The sequence below is a fragment of the Lygodium microphyllum genome, chromosome 12 (assembly GCF_053477565.2).
Source record: "Lygodium microphyllum isolate KBCC chromosome 12, Lygodium_microphyllum_v1.1.10, whole genome shotgun sequence".
In the NCBI taxonomy this organism is placed as follows: Eukaryota; Viridiplantae; Streptophyta; class Polypodiopsida; order Schizaeales; family Lygodiaceae; genus Lygodium; species Lygodium microphyllum.
The window spans coordinates 74292059-74313849 of NC_141146.1; the positions used below are offsets into that span (position 1 = coordinate 74292059).

The following is a 21791-nucleotide window of genomic DNA, read 5'->3' on the forward strand; positions in this document are numbered from 1 at the left end:
CACTTTTCGCAGAGTCATTGGGCTAGGGAAACTATAGAAACAATGGTAAAAATTGGAGAGAAATAGGTGCCTTATGTTGCTTTGGTGGATCATGGTTCAGAGATTAATCTCATAGTTTGCGGAGTTTATGAAAGTAATAGATGGCCTACGGATGCAGAGCATGGGTGGCATATGAGAGCCACCAACAACACTGCAGGTGATTTGTTTGCTGGCTGTCCTAGTGTCAGGATTTCTATTGGAGTTGGAGAGAAATAGGTGCCTGATGTTGCTTTGGTGGATCATGGTTCAGAGATTAATCTCATAGTTTGCGGAGTTTATGAAAGTAATAGATGGCCTATGGATGCAGAGCATGGGTGGCGTATGAGAGCCACCAACAACACTGCAGGTGATTTGTTTGCTGGCTATCCTAGTGTCAGGATTTCTATTGGAGATGTAGAGGAGGATTTCCATTTCTTTGTGTAGGATTCATGCTCTTACCCCATAATCCTAGGATAGCCATTCATCACAAAGACGCGCATGGAGACAAAAGTAATGGATGACAGATCTGCTTATGCATGGATTCACAGTAAAGATGGTATGAGAGTAGTCCAATTTATAACTATGTGTGTAAATCATGCTAGAAACAGGGATACTCTTTGAGATGCGCCTTTGCCCACTGCAAGGGATTCGGATTTTCATTAGGTACCGCTATCCCGCGAGACTACGGTGGTACAGAGCAGAGGAGATTGGAGTTCTCGCCTCCTGGCAGCAGTGTTTTCTCCTCCAATTTTGTCAGAATTTCAACAAACAGTTCAATGAGTTATCAAAATATTTCTGAGTTAGCTAGAGCTGCCAGGCAGTACATATGCAGGAAGGAGAAAGATTTGAAAAATGTAAGTATTTTAGAGGATGATGAGCATATAGACGGGATGTATGATAGTATGGTTTGTGCAGATACGATGACAGAGATGGAAAATATGCTAAAAGCTAATATGCAGAGTTGTCCTAGTAATGTATAAGTGCAATCCCTGGACATGTTTCATGAAATTTCAAATTTTGTGTCGCAAATAGAGTCAGAGGCTAAGTTGACTCAGCAAAAAGTGTTGAGTGCTGAAGAAATTCAGCAAACACAGTTTCCGGCTAATTATGATCAGCCTACAGAGACACAGAGGGCTGAAAACTTTCAGCAACAGAGTTTACTACTGAAATATTTGAGCATCCAGAGTTTAGGGCTATTCTTATGCAGTCTATAGAGAAGAGGGCTGAGGATATTCAACCACCAGAGGGAAGAATTGCTGATTTACAGCAAGATTTGAGTAGTGTAGAGGATCATAATGCAACCAGGGTTGACACAAAATACAAGACTCTGGAGATTAAGCTTTTTTTTCTTTAAGCTTAAATATTAAGCTTAATTCAAAGAAAATTGAATTTATGTCTGAGAGAGAGGGAAAAAAAAGAACTCAAAAATAGCCCAATTTTACAATAAGCATGCTTTAGTTTTTGTGTTTTCTTTCGTCCAAATAAAGAATAAAGTGGTTGGGCGGCCCAAAGGTCAGGTTGTGTCTATATATAATGTCCAATAATGAAATATTTAAACCGTGCACCCATATGCATAAAAAATAATAAATATTTATCAAGTGCTTCAATAAATAAATGTGTCTAAATAAATATTAGTGCTATGCCTTTAATAATAAGATGAGCGCCCATCAAAAATGATAATTTCTTCTAGATAATTTGAATACACACTATCGCCTAGTGCTTTCCAATGCCACTGCCGCATGCTCTACACATCAATTGAAGCATTCACAATTGTTAGAAAATCATAAAAATAAACCGACAAAAGTGAATGCCTAGCAGTGTTTAGCTAAAAAATAAATAAATAGGTTGGAACTCTTTCCTAACCTTAATTTAATATGAGTGCACTCTAAACTCATAAACATCCATTAATTTAAATATGTATTTTGTGGAATCACCTGCCATGGAATCACCCACGTGCACATTAAACTAACTTGACGCCCGAAAAGGACAAGCATCCTTGTCAACTTCTCACACGAGAAATCCACCTTGTGTATGAGCCCCGGCAAATAAATATAGTTTTATGGAATCCACCTCAAAACCTCATGAAATCCACCGTTAAATATGCCTCCTAGCATCATAATCAATTGCATCCAATATCCTATTTATAAAATGCTTTATCTATGGATTTCTCATTGTAGATCAATAGATCCTTCTTCATAAATATGTAATTTGTTTTCCAAAATCAAGAAAATCCTTGCTTTTGTAAGACATTTTCTAAATTCCGTAATAGAATACTTCATTAATCTGAACTTACATGATAGGCACATAAGTTATTGAATGCCCCACCAAACCCCCCTCCCCCCCCCCCAACACACGCATATTTCACTAGGAACCATGTCTTTATATGCTAATGGTCAAAATAGGAAGTTTTGTTTCTTGCAAATTTGGGTTAACTTTCATGCTACCTCAATTATGCATGTGGAAAAGTAGGGATTGATCCCATATCTTTCTCAAACAGTGAGTGTGCACCACATGTTGGCTTATGACACTAATAATTAATCGATCCACCTCCATAGAGTCCATGTAGATAACTAGAATATTTGTAACTAGTTATTTCACCTGAGATCTTATACAAGAAGTAGATATTATCCCATCTTGGCTCTCTTGATCGCTTCTCACAATCTACACATATGGTTGAAGCTCAAATCTACATAAAGTACCATAATGAATAACATAAGATGAATGGCATGGGAGCACATGACACATGGATCTTACATAATCTTATGAAAACTATGATGACTTACTAGTTGGAGTGCCATATCCCATAGGTAAACAAGTCAATCATATTTTCCAATATACTTTATGCAAATATCATAGTCACATTCACACGTATTAGAAAACCACTAAGGCAACCCAAGTTTCAATTAGATAGCCCAAAGTACAAAGCCTCTATTAACATGAGTATTATATACAAACAATGCATAATTTAGCAAGCTTTCTACCTTTCTTGTTTCTTAAAATCTTATTGGATCAATTAGCTTTCGTGTAATTTACCCAACTTAGGCTTTTAGAATATAATTAATGTAGAAGCCTTGTTCTCGTTTTCCTATTAAGAAACACAAACCTTAGGAAAAAGGACACTCACATTAAAGTTCACTCTCAATCATATTGTCCATTATAGAGTTTGTGTTAGGATTATAATGAGGGCATATGGAATAAATTAACTAATGGCCAAAGCAAAAAGTCAATGGTATAGAAACATCTAGAAGGAAATAATATAATATAAAGAAGTTCCCACTGGTGCACAAGGTCTATCAAGTTGTGACGAATAGTGATGTTTGTATTATATTAATGTTTAAGTCAAATAACATGCAACTACTGATGTGATTTATGATAAGTATTATTCAAGCTTGGAAAAGGTTGAAGTAAAGGAATAATTTATTGTTTCTTGAGCATCAAGTAATAGTAACCCATTGTAATTCATCGAGTGCCTTAAATTTAATTTGTAGCATGGGTGTCTTTTTTACTTTACATGTATAATATAATTATAAATTCCACACACAAACCCATATATTTGCAGAAAGTGGTCTTTTTTGCTTTATGAATACTATAGAAGGAAAGCCCCTTGGTTCGTTTCGTGATTCATCCATTGGGTGGTGCCAAGGATAGTCTAAGAGCTAAGGGAATGATGTAGCTTGATTGCAATTGGGATCCTCTTATGTGGGCCATTGATCAAAGAGGAGGATTCACATGACTGTTCAAGGACAAACATGATGCCCCCACCTAATGATGCATCTTGTGGAGCTTGAATTCACATTAAACTCTAGCTTATGAATCATAAGCTTTACCACTAGACCATCACTTTGGAGACAACACTCCTAGTCCTCCTTGAGTGTTTTAGTACTAGATCTTTGAATATGCAAAAAAAAAAAGCCTTTGTGTCAAAAATTAACAATGTGAAACTAAATCGATCCAAAATGAGCTCAACAATTCTTTAGAAATGTATCAATGTGGAGGGAAATGTGGTGTTATGACATCATCCTCATCTCAAAGGTGAAATGGCATGACATCAACTAATTGCAATTATAGCCATAGATGTGAGTGTCCCAACTTTCCTTGTCTCTACAATGGTAAGGTGTTATGACATAGTGATCACATTTATAGCAATACACATGAGTGTCACAGTATAGGCCTTATCTCAATAAAATATGCTCACTCCATTCCCAAACCTAGTGGGATTATAACTTGGTATTGAAATGTAGGGACCCATTAATAAGATAGTGGCAGCCTCTTTTTCTTTGCTCACCTACGAAAGATAAGCTAGTATCAATTGGATGGGATGTGTGCATTATATAGAGGTTAGACATCATTTGTCCTAAAGGGGGCATGGGTTTGTATGCAAGGGTGAGCACCAACTTTGTGCATTGGCTAACCTTTCATGTTGTCTCAATAATGGGAATGCAAAAGTGGGCAACTAATGCCACATCTTTCCAAACTAGGGAGTGTGTGCCGTATGTTGACGTCTATCACTATTGGTTATTGTAAGCCCATAACGCATCTAATTTAATGGGGAGTGTGTGCCATATGTAGAATTTATGACACTATTTGCTCTTCTAAGCCCATAACCCATCTAATTTAATATGGGAAAGGGGGAGGTGCAAAAGTAGGGGGAGTACGCATGAGTGATGGAACTAGCTCTCATTCCATGTTGGAATTCAATATTATCATAACATCGCTGAGAGTAGAGTCTCATATTCTGGTGGATAATATATATTCTTATTATAAAAGAATTTTTAATTAATGGGAACAGGGGGCCCGGCTGTTTTTGGTGCCTGATCATTCCAAAGCAGCCGCCTTCCCAATTATAAGAAGCGAGCCTCGGCAGCTCTCTCTGTGTCTGTCCTTGTGTCTCTTTCTGTTTGTCTCTCTCTGTGTCTATCCTGATCAACACCGGCATGGCGTCTTCAGGAATTGTGGTCTATATTTTCCTTCTGATAATTCTCGTAGTATCACAATCATTATCGTCGTCGTCGTCGTCGTCGTCGTCATCTCCCTTATCAGCGCCATCAGCCTACGCTCCCAAGCGCCCCAGCTCGGGCCTCAAGAAGTCAGTGAGGTGCAAGACCTCGGGCCCCTGCAACGGCCAGCTGCTTACTTGCCCCATGTTCTGCTTCGCAGCCCCAGGCCATGGATCTTTCAAAGGAGGCCCTAGAGGTGGTGGCGGCGGCTACAGCTACTCCTACGGCGGCCCGGGAAGCGGTGGCGGCGGCGGTGGTGGTGGTAGCTGGAGTGGTGGTGATGGTGGTGATGGCAGCAATGGTGGTGATGGTGGCAGCTATACCAGTAAACCCACTAGTGCTGGCTCGGGTTTCGACGGCGGGCCTGACTATGGAGGCGATTGGCGCCCTGGCGGTGGTGCGCATGGCGGTAGTGGCGACTGGGGACCACCCGGCGATGGGTGGGACTTTGGTGGTGGTGGTGAAGGATGGGGCGGCAACTGGGGCCCTGGCGGTGGCGACAACTGGGGACCACCCGGCGATGGTTGGGACTTTGGCGGAGGCAGTGAAGGATGGGGTGGCAATAGGGGTCGCATCCGTCGTCGCAACCCTTGCGAGTTTGATTGCAAAGCTTGCAATGTCTCATGTAAGTTTTAAGCCTTGCACGTCCCATAAGACTTTGGCATAATGCCCAATTATACAAGGTTATATATAGATCTCCAAAATAGTCCTTTAGAAAGCTATTGTCCTACCTAGATGGAAATTACAATTTTCTCTCATCCTTACCAATTGTGTATGAAAAGATAATAATAAACTCTCTTCCACATTACCAATCTCCCTCATTGTAAGCACTTAAATTCCGGACATTGCTCCATCCAAGGACTCATATAGAAAACCATGTACATATCTACTGACCAAACATTAGCAATCTTAAGGTATGTTGATTTAAGCCTTTCACATTTTATGAAATGAACTTAGCTTGATGGGTTCTTTTTCCTATTTTTAATGGTTGGGGGCTCAACCTCATCATGTGATGAAAAGAGTATAGCAATGATGTTTTTGGTTGCAAAGCTTAGCAACCAAAAAATTGTTTATTATAGAATGTATTTTGGTAAGTGCAAGCAAAATCGGTTAGCCTTATATGATGTAATCACCTTGAATTGTCTCATGCATAGATGTTTTTAGTGGCTATACTTTTAGTTTTTCAGATTTTTTTTTTCAAAACTTGAGTAGATTGAGTTATAACTCCAAAAAATTTTATTCGCCAAAATTTCTAAGGTATATCAAGATTTTGAAGGCTCTTTCACCATTCATACGAAACAAATATTGAAAGAAATATATTAAATTTGCCACATTATTTATAAGTTATGGGATATATATAGAAACATTCGCCACATGTACATATGTACTCATACACATAGTACATACATAGAAAAAAATTATGATAAAACTTAAATGTGCATCTATATATGCGTTTACGTACGCGTCTAAATTAGCGTCTATTTGCACGTCTACGTTCGTGTCTATACGCGCGTCTACGTAAACTTAGACGCACATATACACACCAAAATAGACGCACACGTCAAAATTCAAAACATACTTAAATCATTTCTTTTCAAACTGCGCCTTTCCTTTCCTGCGTTTTTTGCAGTTCTGAAGCTCGAGTTTAGCCGACATGCAGTCTCTTCATGCCTCACCTAGTCTCTTCATGCCTCACCTCCTCATGACTCACCTCTTCTTTCATTTCAAACACACAAGAAGGGAAAAAGGAAAGCCAAGGAGAGGAAGAAAGAGAGAACAAGAGAGAGGAGAACAAGAAGAAGAAGAAGAAGCAAGCAAGCAAGCAAGCATCAAGGGAGAGTAACTTACCAAGGAGAGGAAGAAGGAGAAGGAAGAAGTGCCACCACCCGCCACACCAAACACCCAAGGTGAGTCCTCTTGCTCTCTCTCTCTCTCTCTCTCTCTCTCTCTCTCTCTCTCTCTCTCTCTCTCTCTCTCTCTCTCTCTCTCTCTCTCTCTCTCTCTCTCTGTGTATTAGGATTTCTGATTCCATTAATTATTGCATTTTGTAAATCATGAATGGTGGTCGGTCAGACTGAAATCAGCTGACTGAGCACGTCTACCAATGTGTCTACATTTCAGTGTAGATGCAGGGATAGACGCGAAGAAATGTTTTCTCTCATTGTGTCTAAGGACGCGTCTCAGAGCGCATGTATTCTGCATCGGAGACGCGAGAATACACGCACTATGCAGAGAGGCTTTGACTTCAGAGTCGTGTCTCCAGGCGCGTGTACTCTGCAGCCTACATGCGATGATACACGCGCGCGCCAGAAGCATTGACCTAGAAACCGCGTCTGACAGCACGTCTATACTGCATCTCAAATGCGGATATAGACGTGCTCTAGACAGAGGGTTGACTTTAGGGACATATCTGAGAGCACGTCTATCCTGCAATTTAGACGCGGTTATACACGCGCCAGTGCTAGCTCTGATAAAAAACAATTTTCATTGCCTAAACAATATATTTTTGCAATGATGAATGTGACCAATCCCATGTTTGTGTTTATCAATTTTCTTGTTTATGAGAAGCATTAGCACTTAAGTTTTATGCTCAATGTCTAAAGAAAGCTAGATTATTAGCACTTTCAAGTACCATGAGCATCCATGCATTTTTATTATGTGTGAGCATCAAAAGCCTTCTCTTACATAATGATTCTAGGCTCACTGAATGATTTTTCATAATTAATGTTGGATTGGATCAATGATTATGGCTCTTTGAAAATGTTTAAGTGTGGATGAAGGTAATATATGATTTTTTGTATGCAAATAAATTTGTATTTTTCCTGTGTTTTTTTTGCAGATGTCGCATCCTGGTTCATCTTAGCAATGACCCGGATTTGGATCGCATGAATGATACATTGGCCTCGTTCGGTAAGGGGGTCAATGCATTTTTTGGAGGTTTTCCTAGTAGGGAAGACTTCATGGGAGAGATGACCAAACACCTTGGCCGCCCTCCCACAGCAGACGAGGTGTTCAGCGTCATGTCTAGAACGCCTCTGACGTCTTTTTTGCTTGGCACTACTTCCCAGACTCCAATTGCAGGTACTCCACGTGCAGGTACTCCACATGCAGGTACTCCACGTGCAGCACCTGTACATGCATCGACTGAAGCACAAGCGTCAGGCGACGCATGTGCATTTGCAGAAGCACGTGCATCCAGCGAGGCAAAGGGTAGTCGACAGAGAGGGAGGAGGGAGAGTCGAGGGGGAGGACGAGGCTTGTGTGGGGGTTGCCTAGGAGGTGGTGAGCGATCACCCTCACCAGTAGATCATGTAGAGGAGCTAGTACGCCAGTACTATAGATTTACAGATACTGGTGGCATCTTCCATGATGATGAAGGAAGGGATATAATGGCGTACATGAGGAGCGTCGTGCATGCGATGTATAAAGATTGTTTCGTCTACTTCAAAAATCAGAAAAGCGGCTTGTGGCAGCAAGTGTTGAGGGAAGTCCATAGGAGGTACCCAAATCCTGAGGGTCAACGATTCTCAGATGATTGGGGACACACAAAAGTGAGGGATTTTCTTCACAACAAAAGATCCCACCTCATGACACGTGCCAGGGACTCACTGCGAAGGCAGGAGAAGGGGCGTGGAGCCTATAGCCAACCACCTATGTGCCACTGCATAGAGTGAAAGAAAGCCAAGAAGAAAGCAGCAGAGAAAGTGAAGAGTCACCAGCACGCAGAGGCGCGATGGATCCAAATGGAAACCGTGGGATCATTGCATTACGGATCGGGCGGCAGAGAGTCGTGGGAGACGGAGTTTGTAAGTATATTTTGATTTCTAGTTTTTTAAATTTTATATTTCTTTAAATTCTTTATATAATTTGTTCTAATACATTGTGTCTCATAATTTTTTGTATATATCATGATTGTTTTGCAGAATACTATCGTTGGTAGGATACCTACTCTTAGAGATGTAGGTTACCATAAAGGCCATAACCGTGCAGTCACATGGCTTCACTTCTATGAGGAGGGTCTCATCACTGAGGACCAATACAACCGGGCTATGAGGATTCGATAGCCAAAGGATGTATGTTTTTCTTACTTTCCTATTAAAAGTATAGCTAATTATAACTTTTTCTCCACCATGTTTACGTAAGCAACCTTGTTCTTTTGTGTGTGTAGGCGAACCCAGATGTGGAGCATAGTGAGGAGGGGGATAGCGACGCTAGTAGCCATGGTGGTGCTAGCGAAGATGTTTCTTCTTCAGATTCATAGAGGAGCACCATACCTCCTCTATGGCCTTGTTTTCTTGTATATGTATTATCCATCTTTGATCCTACTACTTGCGGCCATGCTTTAGGTCGCAAGCACTTAAACTCCCCACGTAGATGCTTTTGATCTATAATGAATACATGGACTTTTATTTTCAATTCTCGTGCTTTTAGATCCATTGTCTTTTTCCAAAATGCACAATCTGATGTATGGGAGGGGGGAAAAAAAAAACCAGAGAGCATGTGGTTGCAACCACATGCTCTCTGGGTTTTTTTTTCCAGTTCTATTTTGCGCGTCTATCCGCGCGTCTAAATTGCAGAAAACACGTGTTTATAAGCGCGTCTAAAATGCAGAGTACACGCGCTCATACATGCGCTAGATAATTCAAATTTAAAAACAAAATTAAATATCTTTTTTTTTAATGAGATTTTTTGTTTTCCGTTCGCATCTATGAGTGCTTGTAAAAGCGCATCTACGGGCGTGTCTATATGCCCGTCTAATTTGCCACATAGACGCACTGGTAGACGCGCAAAATAAATTTAATAAATAATAATTTTGGTTTTTTTATGCACTTGTATTCACACGTGTATATGTGCGTCTGTTGCGCATCTATTTTTGCATGTAAATTCCTTTATACATGCGATAATAGACGCGAGGCTGTAGACGCGCAAATAGACAGGTGGATAGACGCGCCCGTAAGATTTTCTCTATATTCAAAAATCGCGTCTAAAAGTGCATCTAAGAGGCCTTTTTGTTGTAGTAGTTTGACATGGTGGCTGTTTTTTTTGTCTCTCAGAGATCAAAAAAGGCAACCTTCTTTAAAAAAGTTGATGATCTAAGCTATTCTATGGCTCAAGCAAGTTTTTGGACAGCTCAAGATGTGGATTGTACTATGGCTTGGCTTCAAGATCTTGTTTCAGTAGGGTGTACCCAACCAAGAATGTTCACTCTTGGAATTGACAAGGGGAAAGATCTAACAGATCAGTCAGTTTTTGGGAGTTCGTGCCTTTGGCACTCCCCTCCACACACCTTGGTGTGGTTGAAGCTTCAACATTAGGCTTTGAAGTTGAAAATTTGCTCAAATGGGGAAAGTTTTATGGGGATGTTGTCTTAATCATGTTCTGTGATTCGCCAGTTAATAAAACAACACTTGGATGGAGAATGCTTTATGGTAAAATTTTCAACACTGTGGTTATACTTTTCAAACAAAGTGATCCAACTTTTGGAGTTGAAGTAGTTGAAGAATGGCAAGCATACAAGTGAGTGAAAGAAATACTATTTTACCTCAATGTGGATGTACATGCTAAAAGTTATCAAGGCATTCAAATAGCTTGTGTTTGTAGCTCATATCATTTGTTTGTGAAGGTCTAATCCATAAACAAAATCTTGCTTGATGTCTTGGGAGGATTTTTAGTTCACATGTTTATAAATGACATAATTATTGAGAAATGAAGCTATTGTCCCAGGGGGCGCCTTCTCTTTGGGCTTCTTTATTCCTTCTTGTATCGATAGATTTTTTCACAACTAAAGCTTTGAAAGTAGTAGGTTCTATTATGTTGCAGTGTTAATGCTTCTAAAACATACTAGGATACCTTCAAAGACATGCTATGCCCCAGTGAAACTCAAAAAAGGAATGGATGTCTAAAGCAAGCGAATTTTTTGACACTAGCTTCATTATACTAATTGCCAAAGAGTGGAGTGATAGAAAATTACTTTGATGATGTTGAATATAGGACAATTAGAGGAGAACGACTTTATTACCACACAGAGTTGTTGACCCATGAGCCATGCAAGCATGTTTGGATGATGTTATAGATGAGGGAAAAAAACCCATTAGACATACTCTTGCCATTATGATAGCATGCCAATACATCTTCAAGTCTTGTGGAAACGATGAGACCTGGAGACAAAAGTGCTTCAAGCACTACCGAATAGGCCCTTTTTTATACTTTTATCTCTATTGTGATTGCCAAATTTTGTAGAACCAATTATTAGCATTCAACTCTTTGGTCACCAAGGGATTAATATCAATCAAAATACATTATCTATATATCCCAAACATTCCCTCTAGATGTTGTTGTCACAAAACCAATATCAAGTAGCTAGCTAGATGGATGATTCTACTTTTTTATGCACATTGGAGTTTTGTTTGTTAACCATCACTTTTTCTTTTGCAGACAACTTTCTTAGATCTTTGAGTGTTATCCAAAAGCAAAGGGGTTCATGTTTATTAAAGATCACGTTATTTTGAATTATTGGAACTTACTACAAGACAATAAAACTAAATTTTAGAATATGTAGAAGGTCAATTTGTCAACTTTCTGCCTTGAAAATTAACTCCTTTGTAAATTTGACTTGAAAAAGATCATGTTCCTATTTTTTAATTTCATTTAATGTAGATTTTATGTGAGGATCAAGAGTTTGATGTGGGTCCAAGCTATTGTACAGTATATAGATGGAATGATTTCATTAGGCCTTTTTTTTAATTCCAATGGTTAAGACACATAGTGTTGATAGCTGCTATTCACAAGATGCTGTAATGTTGAAACAAGCTACTGATTGACCTGCTGCTCTCTTCGAACTATAAGCAGATTGTCTAGTGAAAATGGCATTGTAGAGCTTATTCAAAGTGATTTGAATGGCCAACAAAGCAATTTTAATTGATATATCCACTTTAGTGAGGTTGTTCCTTTCCGTTTTATTGTTGCAAGAATTATCTTGAAAGCATGCTAAAAATAGGCATCATCTTCTCTGAATAGGAGGAATCTTGCCTATCTTGCAAATCAGAATAGGATGCTTGTGGTGATAAGGAGCTTTTGTATAATGTATTCCCTTCAATTATTAGATATGCGTAGTACTATTGCATTGTAGATGATATCAAAAACACAAAGAGATTCATTATCTATAGACTCTGAAGTTTGAAGGTATGGTCAACAAAGACGCTTAGGGTCTTCACCAAGAAAAATATCCTTACACCATTGAACATAATCAAATGTTTTGTTGTCCTAGACCATTTGATCTTATGCTAAGGAATTAGAGGAATAGGTAGTGAACTTACTGCAAGTTAATGTTCATGTTACATGTTGCATTTAAGTACCTTGATTGGAGAAAAGGATTTGCATAGTTGGTCTTATAGGTTTAGGAGTAGCATCAACAGAAGGAGATCATATCATCCCACTCACTATCATTCTAGACTTATTATCATTCTAGGCTTAACTTGGAGCAATTTTTTTGAGCTTTACAACTTCACCAACTACAAACAAACCAGTAATTGAAGTTTCATCTTGAAGACCAGTTTGAACTCCACCATACATGTAATGTGCTAATGGTACCATAGGCATCAAATACTTGTCATTGCTCTATTGGCTTCATTTGGTCTTCCTGAGTAGCCTTAGCCATAGCTTGGAACATCAAAAACAAATGCCCATTGCAACATCAGCCTCAGCATATCTACTTTGAAGGCCTTCAATAATCTACTCAAGATTCAACAGACTTACAAAATTTTCTTCCTTCTTATGGTTGCTTTCTCATGGAAGTCCGAGAATGGTCATTCGGTTAGGCTAAGTCATCACTTGAAGCATCGGATTTGCAAGTCCCTTTGTGCTGATTTGGATTTGAACACTATTTATCTCTTCTTAGTATCTAAAGACTATCAACAAAAAAAAGATCAATGTACTCCTGTTTGATCTCTAGAAATTGTCAAAGAAAAGTTTGTTCCCCACCCTACTCATATATTTTGAACCATAACTCAGATCACTAAGCTTTAAAAAGAAAAAATGTAGCCCCACTTTGTGATGTATAATTTTTTTGAAGACATTGGGATCAAATTCTGAAGTTTTTAGCCCCTAAAATTTTCTGCACAACCTGCAACTGTTCATTACAACATGTTTTCCTAGCCAAATATCGACCTTCCCAACTTTGTATCTCTTGCATACGAACATGGGTATCAACCAAAATTTGTAGGACCCTTCCCAAGGTATCAAAGCCTATTTTGGATACATCACTCACTATTAATCCTCTCCCAATTAAAACAATTTTACACATCTTCAATTTAGTTGTGTCTGTCCACTACAGTTTCCAACATCCATATTGCCCTCCTAGGTCAAACATCCACTAGATAGTCGACCAACAAGGCATAAATACATGCAAGACATCCCCTTCTGCTTTAAATAACTTGTATATCACACGGAATATGCCAAGATCAAAGATCCATGTCATTAACCTACTTAATCTGTTTAGGTGGTCTTTCTTTGCATCCTGAACAACGATATCCTCTATAACCTGTATTAATGTCTCTCTTGTATTTTCTATTATCTGTTTACCCTTAGCATTATCCACATTCTCTTTCTCAGTATCCTTCATTGCTTCAAACTTTGTGGCATCTACATCTTCAATCTTCATATCTGCATCATCAAACTCTGTAGCATCCACATCCACAAACTCTACATCATATTCGAGCTCTTTTTTCATCCTGAATCTCTATATCATCTGCAAGCTCTTCCGTATTTTCCTCTGCAAAATCAAGTTTTTCTGCATCCTACATGTCATGTGCTCCAACTGCTAATATTGCATCTGTAACTACCATTAATGCATCTGTATTGTTAAGCAAAAGTCGAAACCTCTATATCTTTGGTATTCTCTTGTAATACCTTTAGTGATGTTGGCACCTTGCCTCTATTGTCTGACCGTTCATTGAGCTCTGTTTTTGAGGCCCTACATGTTCTTGACTTGAGCTTCTCTTTTCTCTCAATTCTGGTCTTCCTAGTCTCGGAACTCGCATTGTCTACATCAAGCTAGCTGTCATTGTTGTGGATTCTTATATAGGAGCCACTTTTGTGATAGGTTGGTAGGAGAGGGGGCTACAGGACCTCATATCAATCTCAAATGTCTCTATCAAAGCATATGACACATGCAACACTTTACATCCATTAGATTCAGTCTGATCTTGTCCAGAAAATTGTTCTACAAGACCACCCTGTAGAAAATAGTTTGTATCTTTTGAACCATAACTCAGATCGCCAAGCTTTGAAAAGCAAAAATGTAGCCCTACTCGTGATCTAAAACTTATCTGAAGGCACTTAGACTAAATTATGAAGATTTCAGCCCCTAAAATTTTCTGTGCAACCTACAACTGTTCCTTACAGCATGTATTCCTAGCTAGTAGTCCTAGCTAGACATCGACCTTTGCGACTTTGTATCTCTTTCATACGAACTCTGATGTCAGCCAAACTTTGTAGGACCCTTTCCAAGGTATAAAAGCCCATTTTGGGTGTGTTGGTAACCATTAATCCTCTCCCAACCAAAACAGTTTTAGACATCTTCAGTTCAGCCCTACCTGTACATTGTTGTCTCCTACTTGGTCAAACATCCATTGGATAGTTGACCTAGAAGACACACACCCTGCAGGTAATCATGATAGGTGCATGATCCTCTACATAATGCACTAGTTGTATACTCTTGAAAATCCTTTGAATGTACTACAACACTCTCAACAAGAATTTCATTATCACTCTCCTTAGTCAGCTCCTCAATTATGATACCCTACATGACAGGCTCTTCTATAGTCTAAATCGCATGTTTCTTTCTCTTTATGATGTCTATAATTTCTTCATGAAACTCTCTCTTTACAATTCCCAAAGTCTCTCCTAAGGTGAATTCAATCTTGCTATTCAAGATTCTCTCCTTCAATACGCTTTTAAGATCTATTGCGGACTCAATATCTGAAGTAAGCTTGTAATCTAGTTGTTTCTTTGGTCTAGCATCTTGTTTATTCTACTTCTTCTATGCATCCTTTTTGTTCTATTCAGGCAGTGGTCTAGAAGGTGATGTTGTAGGCTCTCCTTTAGTCTTCTTGGAAGTATCGTCCCTTTTTTGCTTTTCCTTAACAATCACTTATGTACCTAGGGTCTTTGTTAAATAGGTATAAACTGAGTATTTATCAATTGGAGATCCCCACCCAATCTTTGTTGTGATGCTCTTCCTTGCACCAGATAAATCTGCTCGCTACACTTAGTCATTATTTGTAGTCTATAAAGCAAAAGTACATAATTTTGACTTACACTTTGGTTTCTTTTCAATCTGAACACCATAAGCCGAAGCATCTCCTATGGCTACATAATATGATCGAGTAGTCATATCCTCAAAACATTCCACCCTTACCAAAATTTATAGCAATATACTTATCAATTCCATCCAGTGAAAAAATCATTTTTTTTTACATATTATTCTTAAATGATTCACAATCTTTGTGCTCGTGCTTAGGGCTATCACACCATATGCATCTACACACAAAATTATTCCTAGGAAGAGCCTGTGAATGACCAGTTTTCCTAGAATCTTCCCACTTAGCCAATTTAATCTGCAAATCCTCCATAGTTTTTCATTAGCTTATTAATGACATCCTCCACACTTTTGAAAGTCTAAAATACAAGTTTCGCCACATATTCTATAACATCAAAGTATACGTTAGCTCTTGAAATCATCTATGGTCTCATGTAGTGAGCAAAGACCTATATATATTGCATCTCAAGCAACCATCATGACTGCGTCAAGTAATCCATGTTTAATATTACAAATGATTGATAAGGTCACCAAACAGAGTCAAAATGACAATGAAGTTAAGTGCAAATATGTCATTCGGCTATATGAAACGAATGAGATTGATGTTGTGTCAATGCTAGTTGAAAATGATTAGAACTTTTAACTATTAATTACATTCACTTGACCAAAATGTATCATAACTATAATACTACTTTATATATGATAAAAACATGTATTATAATTGATAGATGTTAAACATATCGAAGACAATAGCATTTATATTACCAAATCTATAAAAAATGCAAAGGATGTTACCTTTCTAGCTACATGAGTAGAAATCATATATTGATATCAAAGATTCATTTACAATGGGTGTGGAACTTGTCTCTTTCAAATATCATCTTCGACTTTGCCTCTCTTAGGACCTAGAAGATTGAACTATGCTAGAGAATGCATTTGAACTCTCATAATCAAAATTTTGTTTACAATGTGCTACATGTCTTTATAATTTATGTTGCACTCTTAAGTTACTCCACGCACTTTTGTAAGCTACTACACCTTTACATTAATGTCATCAACTGTGTTTGGCCTTACATAGTAGCACCAACTTGAGCTTACCATAGCATCATAGTGTGCTTCTCTAGAGTGTAGACCACTAGTCTTACCCACATTGAATCCTCCCACAACCTCTCTTTTAGCCTTTTTTGCAACTAGTGTTTCAATGAAAACCCTAGTGTTGGTTAGTGTTAACTTAATCAATCTAGGAGCTCATAAAAATAACATCTATTGAAAAGAGTACTTGCAAAGTGTCCAAAAGTGTGGAGGAACTTGCCAAGGCATTGGGAATTCTTAAAAGCATCAATTTTACAAGTTATCATAAATAGTGGCATCTATAGTGATTCCAATGACTATCATCATCGGGAAATTGGGTTAACTAGCTTAGATCACACATGTCAAACTCATTTGGTATGTATTGGCGTAGTGAACAAATTTTGGTAGGTTTTAGCATGTGACCCATGGATCAACAAAGCTACCAAATCTATTAGCAAACTACAAAATATGATGAAATGCATCAGTTCCATCTTGGCCCCTCCCCAATAAGTGATTGCATACGGGTTTGAAGTTATAGATAACTTTGTTACTACTTGAATTAAGGACTTGATATTTTGGACATCATATCTATGCAACTCCATGTAGTGGCATATGCAATTGCGTCTAAGGACTTCTAGCTACTACTACTATTACATCTCTTCCTTGTGAAGCCATGTTATTCTTCGATTAGATGGATGGCCTTTGACATTTTCAATACATCTTGCCAATTACATGCCTTCCTAAATAAACCATTTGAATCAAGTCAATAAGTGGTTTTATAGTACCCGCTATCTTATCAAGATATCATCAAAATGCAATGTTACACAATAATTATTGACATTTGGTTGCATTTATCTTGCAATAGTAGCCAAATTTTATAAATGTATTATATTAGATAATATAACGAGTAGTTTACTTATAATATTTGTGACCTATGTCCAAATATATACAATATATATTTATACGACCGTCTATATAGGGTAGCTAAATCCAAGGAGGAGCAATTAAATTTACAAACATCCTTCAATTAAAATTACTATATTATAGTAAAGGATATTGAAATAACCTCAATTATATAAGCAAGGGTTTTCCTTATAGGGGCTCTAATGCACATGATAGGTGGACTTTCTTAATAGTGACTATTGTCACTACAACATATACATGCTATAATGACGTTTTCTTTATATATAAAAAATATCCCCATCGTGGGTATTAGCGTCGCTAGAAAACCGTCGCTATTTAGCGACACAGATACCGACGCTAATACCGACGAAAATAGTGACGGTTACAAATAATTTCCGACGCTAATACCGACTATTGCAGAATAATTTTCCAACGCTGATACCGACGGTTGCAGAGAATAAAAATTTTTTGTGGCAGAGCAGCCCTGCCACAGTTAGAGCCACATAGGGCTAAGAGACAATTCCTGCTGTTAAAGAAGTTAGACAATCGATCCCAAATAATTACAAGACTTTGCAAACAAGTACTTTCATGACATTAATTAACAGAAACGTGCACTGCATTGATAAAGAAAATAACAAAACTTAAATTGAGAAGTGCTACTGCGACAAAGCAAATATGGAGTCATTGGGGCAACATAGAAGTCCGAATCATATATACTTTGCTATTACATATGGAGGATAGAGGCCATAATGCCATACATAATACAAGATGGGGAGTAATCCTATGTAGCCTAATCTGCTCTCTACGCTCATCCGCATCAGAAAACTCCTCTCGCTGTAGTGGCATATCGAAGGGAGTCGGCAACAGCAAATGCATATATAATTGTGAGTACCAAATACAAACTGACATATAATGACAGATTTCTCAAATTAGGAATGATATTTATTACTACTTACCGGTCCTCTGCGAGCATAGAGCTTCTCGATCAGGGCACTCAAACCATGCTTCTCCTCGTATGTCACCTCCAGTGCAGTCGGGTCACGATTCGTAAAACCTTGCTGTGGCACACAAACATTGAAAAACAACGTACTTGAGATTCATGTTCGAAATACATACATCAACATGGATGTCATTAAATTAGAGTACTCTACCCTATTAATACTTACAAAATCTGCCACGAATGTTGCATGGCCGCCGCTACCAAGGTGATGCACCGATCCTGCATCCAAGTGCGCCTTTGCTGCGTCCTTCTGCTGCTTCCACTTGTTTGGAGTGGATGTCGCCTCATCCTGGAGATTACTCCAATCCTCTGTATCTAGCCACTTCGGCTTCGATTTGCCCTGCTTGACTGCTTCGCGTGCAGCAGACCGCCTACGCAACTGATAGTCACGCATACGCGTCATCATCCACCCTCTCGAAAATCTATCATTGCTAGAGGGCTGAGGGAACTCTCGATACAATGTATCGACTATGTACTCCTTGCTGGCATCTGGGATCTCCTTCCACTTGTCTGTAATGTTGTGCCGAAATACTTGTTGGCACAACTCATGCATCCTAGAGATGACAACTTTTCCATCATCATTCATGTATAAATGGCCAAAGGCCTTATCTCTGAGATACGAGTAACCTGCAAGATTTTGCAAACGGGTACTTTCAGGACATTAATACAAATGTGTCAAACATAATTTGAATTGATAAGTGCTACTGCGAAAATCTTCATGCGAAAATACATACCTAGAGGAGTGGGTTTCGTGTACTTCTTGTCGGCCCTGGGAGTGATCGGTGGGGTGCATGAAGGAGTGGGAGCAGTAGATGTCTGCCCGCCATCGCCAGTGAAAGATGGTGTCGACTCCCTGGTGGCAGTGCAAGTGGGAGAGACTGCATCCGCATCCCCACAATAGGAGCTACCTCCTCCTCGACCACGTGACTCTGAAGCAAAGTGAGACCTGCGACTGCGTCTACTGGAGACCGACGCATCGGACCGCGCTGATCATGCTGGGGTGGAACGGGAAAGCTGTGCATCGGCTCTATCTCTGACCCGTGCTAGCTGCTCCAGTGAGAAATGCACTAGCATCGCGTCGATGTCGTCATCTGTAAAATCCCGGCTCATCCTGCCGTCCGTGCCCAAATCCTAAACCTGCACATACAAGAAAAAATAAGTCAATTTGATAATGAATTGCAAGACATAATAAAACTAAGACTTAATTTGCAAGACTTCATTTTAAAATAATAATAAAAATTAAATAATACAAAATACGACACTCCAAAAACATACAAACTGTCCTAACCGATTTGCAAAAAGTGGACATGATGTAGTGGGAGGAACGTTTTGATCGAGTCACTTTTGTTTAGGGTTCCACAATCTCATCTTGACATAGCTCAGTATACATCGGAAGATCTATAGAAAATTCTCCACAAAATGAGGACTCTGCTTCATTTTCAAAAAACCCATCCTCTATCTTCTCTATCTCCATAGGTGAGATGTCTTGGTCCTCCAGGCAGTTCATCCTAGTTTCTTGTATGCCTTCTGTCATTGCCCCTATTAAAGGTGTCTCTTCTACGATCGGTACGGGGGTTCTGGCAAACACTGGGATACTCCTAGATGTCATGGGAATGACATACCACCATTGAGGTTGTTGCGGATTAGGGAAAAAAATGACCTGATCCATATTACGATTAGTATAAAAGTCCACTTTGAGATTGCTAAAGCGCATCAAGTATTAGGGACACTTACCTGCTCACAGTGATTTGGCAAAACAAATGTATCACTCAAATCGGTCCACTTCTTCGTTGAGTCAATCTCAACAAAGCCACTCGGCCCTCGCCGAACACTTGCACCTGCTCCTTCGAGAGTAACCTTGAACCATTGCACATCAAATATGGTAACGGAGAAACTTCGATAGTCCACTGCAAGGGTACTCTGTAAACATCTGAAATACTCCATCTCTGCAACTACACGGTTTGGATCTGTGGCACGTCGTCGGCTTTCCTGCTCAAACATTGCCATCACTCCACAGTCCATTGTCAAGCGTAACTTGTTGATGTGCTCTACTCTGAAATGTCATCCACGTGACCGTGCTGCACTATGGACCTTGTACTGGGAGAAGAACAAGTATATGAGTTGCGATTTGTAGTATAGATTGTAATTTCTTGGGATTGCATACCTTGGGATTGCATCCACGTGAGAAGTCCCACTCTTCTTCAATAATTGTTTCTCCATCTTGAGATGCTTTGGTTAGGGCCTCATGTAGCCATCTAGTGGACATGAGTAGAGGCATCTCCTCTAAGCCCTTCAGATATCGAATGGGCCGTTGTCGCGTACTCCGTCGAAAGTCAAATCTTGCAGACTCTCGCTCAGTGCGAGCATCCTCATACTGTTGTAGCCACTTCTCCATCGTAGCGCTATGCAGCATACAAAATCAGTTCACCTTGGACTCCATGGATGCATCCATCTTCTTCTCTATTCTGTTTCCCACTAGGACATCTCCATTCAGACGATCATCCTCCTTAAGTGACCATATCAAGCCTTTGTCCCGGTCCACAGTGGATAACCACTTAGAAATGTACACCAAGGCCTCCGACACTAACCAACCTTCAGCCATGCTACCCTCAGGACGAGCCCATTGTCGCACAAATCCCTTTAAGGTCTTCATGAACCGTTCAAGGAAAAACATCCATCGACTATGGACTGGACCTGCAACCTGCAATTCATCTACAATATGCACTAGAAGATGGATTTGTATCGTGAGCATGCTAGTGGGAAGATACTTCTCCAAAAGACAAGCAGTCTCTACTGCCATGCATTTCGCGGATTCAATCGATGATGTGTGAATCTCTTTTTGGGAGACAAACTGAACCAACTCGGACAATTTGTAAATGGTTGTCCGTACCTCCAATGTCAGAGACCCCGCGATTGCGATCGGCAATATGAACTGTGAAAACCATGTAATTAACATTGTGTATAAACAAACGGAGATTCTGAAATCTAATATGAAGAATCATGCCATACGCAGCCTCATATTGTACATACCTGACACATCTTATGCCAATCATGGGATTTGAGTCCTGTCAATTGGTCATCCTTTGTGAATGCTGTCTTGAGAGAACGCATTAGGCCAGCCGGCGTGCGAAAGGACTTGATGTTTTCTACTCGTTGCACTTCATTGTCAGACAAAACCCAAGGAGCACGCGGCAATTGCACTCGACCATCGATGCCACTTACAGGCCAATATGGTTCCATCTTTCCCACTGCTTTCAAATCCATCCTCGCTTCTAGTGTGTCTCGCTGCCCAATGAGGTGGTCCCATAGCAAGCTACCCACATTCTTAAAAATGTGCATGGGATCTAAAAGGTGGTTAATCTTCAGTTTTTTCCAATAAGTCAGCTCATAGAAAGTTGAGAAGCGTTGCATTCCACTGGGAAGCGAGTCTTGGTCCACCATGCGATCAAACCAGCTCAGTGCGTTCATTCTCGCAGGAGGGCGA

General features: G+C 39.5%; 1 protein-coding gene and 1 pseudogene across 1 annotated transcript; one reads left to right on the forward strand and one right to left on the reverse strand.

The window, feature by feature from the left end:
• Positions 1 to 6443: 6443 nt before the first annotated feature.
• Positions 6444 to 9413, forward strand: LOC148027916 (uncharacterized). The gene is made up of 4 exons (XM_087689616.1): positions 6444 to 6922; positions 7855 to 8821; positions 8939 to 9088; positions 9184 to 9413. The coding sequence occupies exon 2, from the start codon at positions 7901 to 7903 to the stop codon at positions 8687 to 8689; it is 789 nt and encodes a 262-aa protein (XP_087545742.1). The 5' UTR covers positions 6444 to 6922; positions 7855 to 7900; the 3' UTR covers positions 8690 to 8821; positions 8939 to 9088; positions 9184 to 9413.
• A 4307-nt stretch (positions 9414 to 13720) lies between these two features.
• Positions 13721 to 21418, reverse strand: LOC148027917 (uncharacterized; annotated as a pseudogene).
• Between the last annotated feature and the right edge of the window lie 373 nt (positions 21419 to 21791).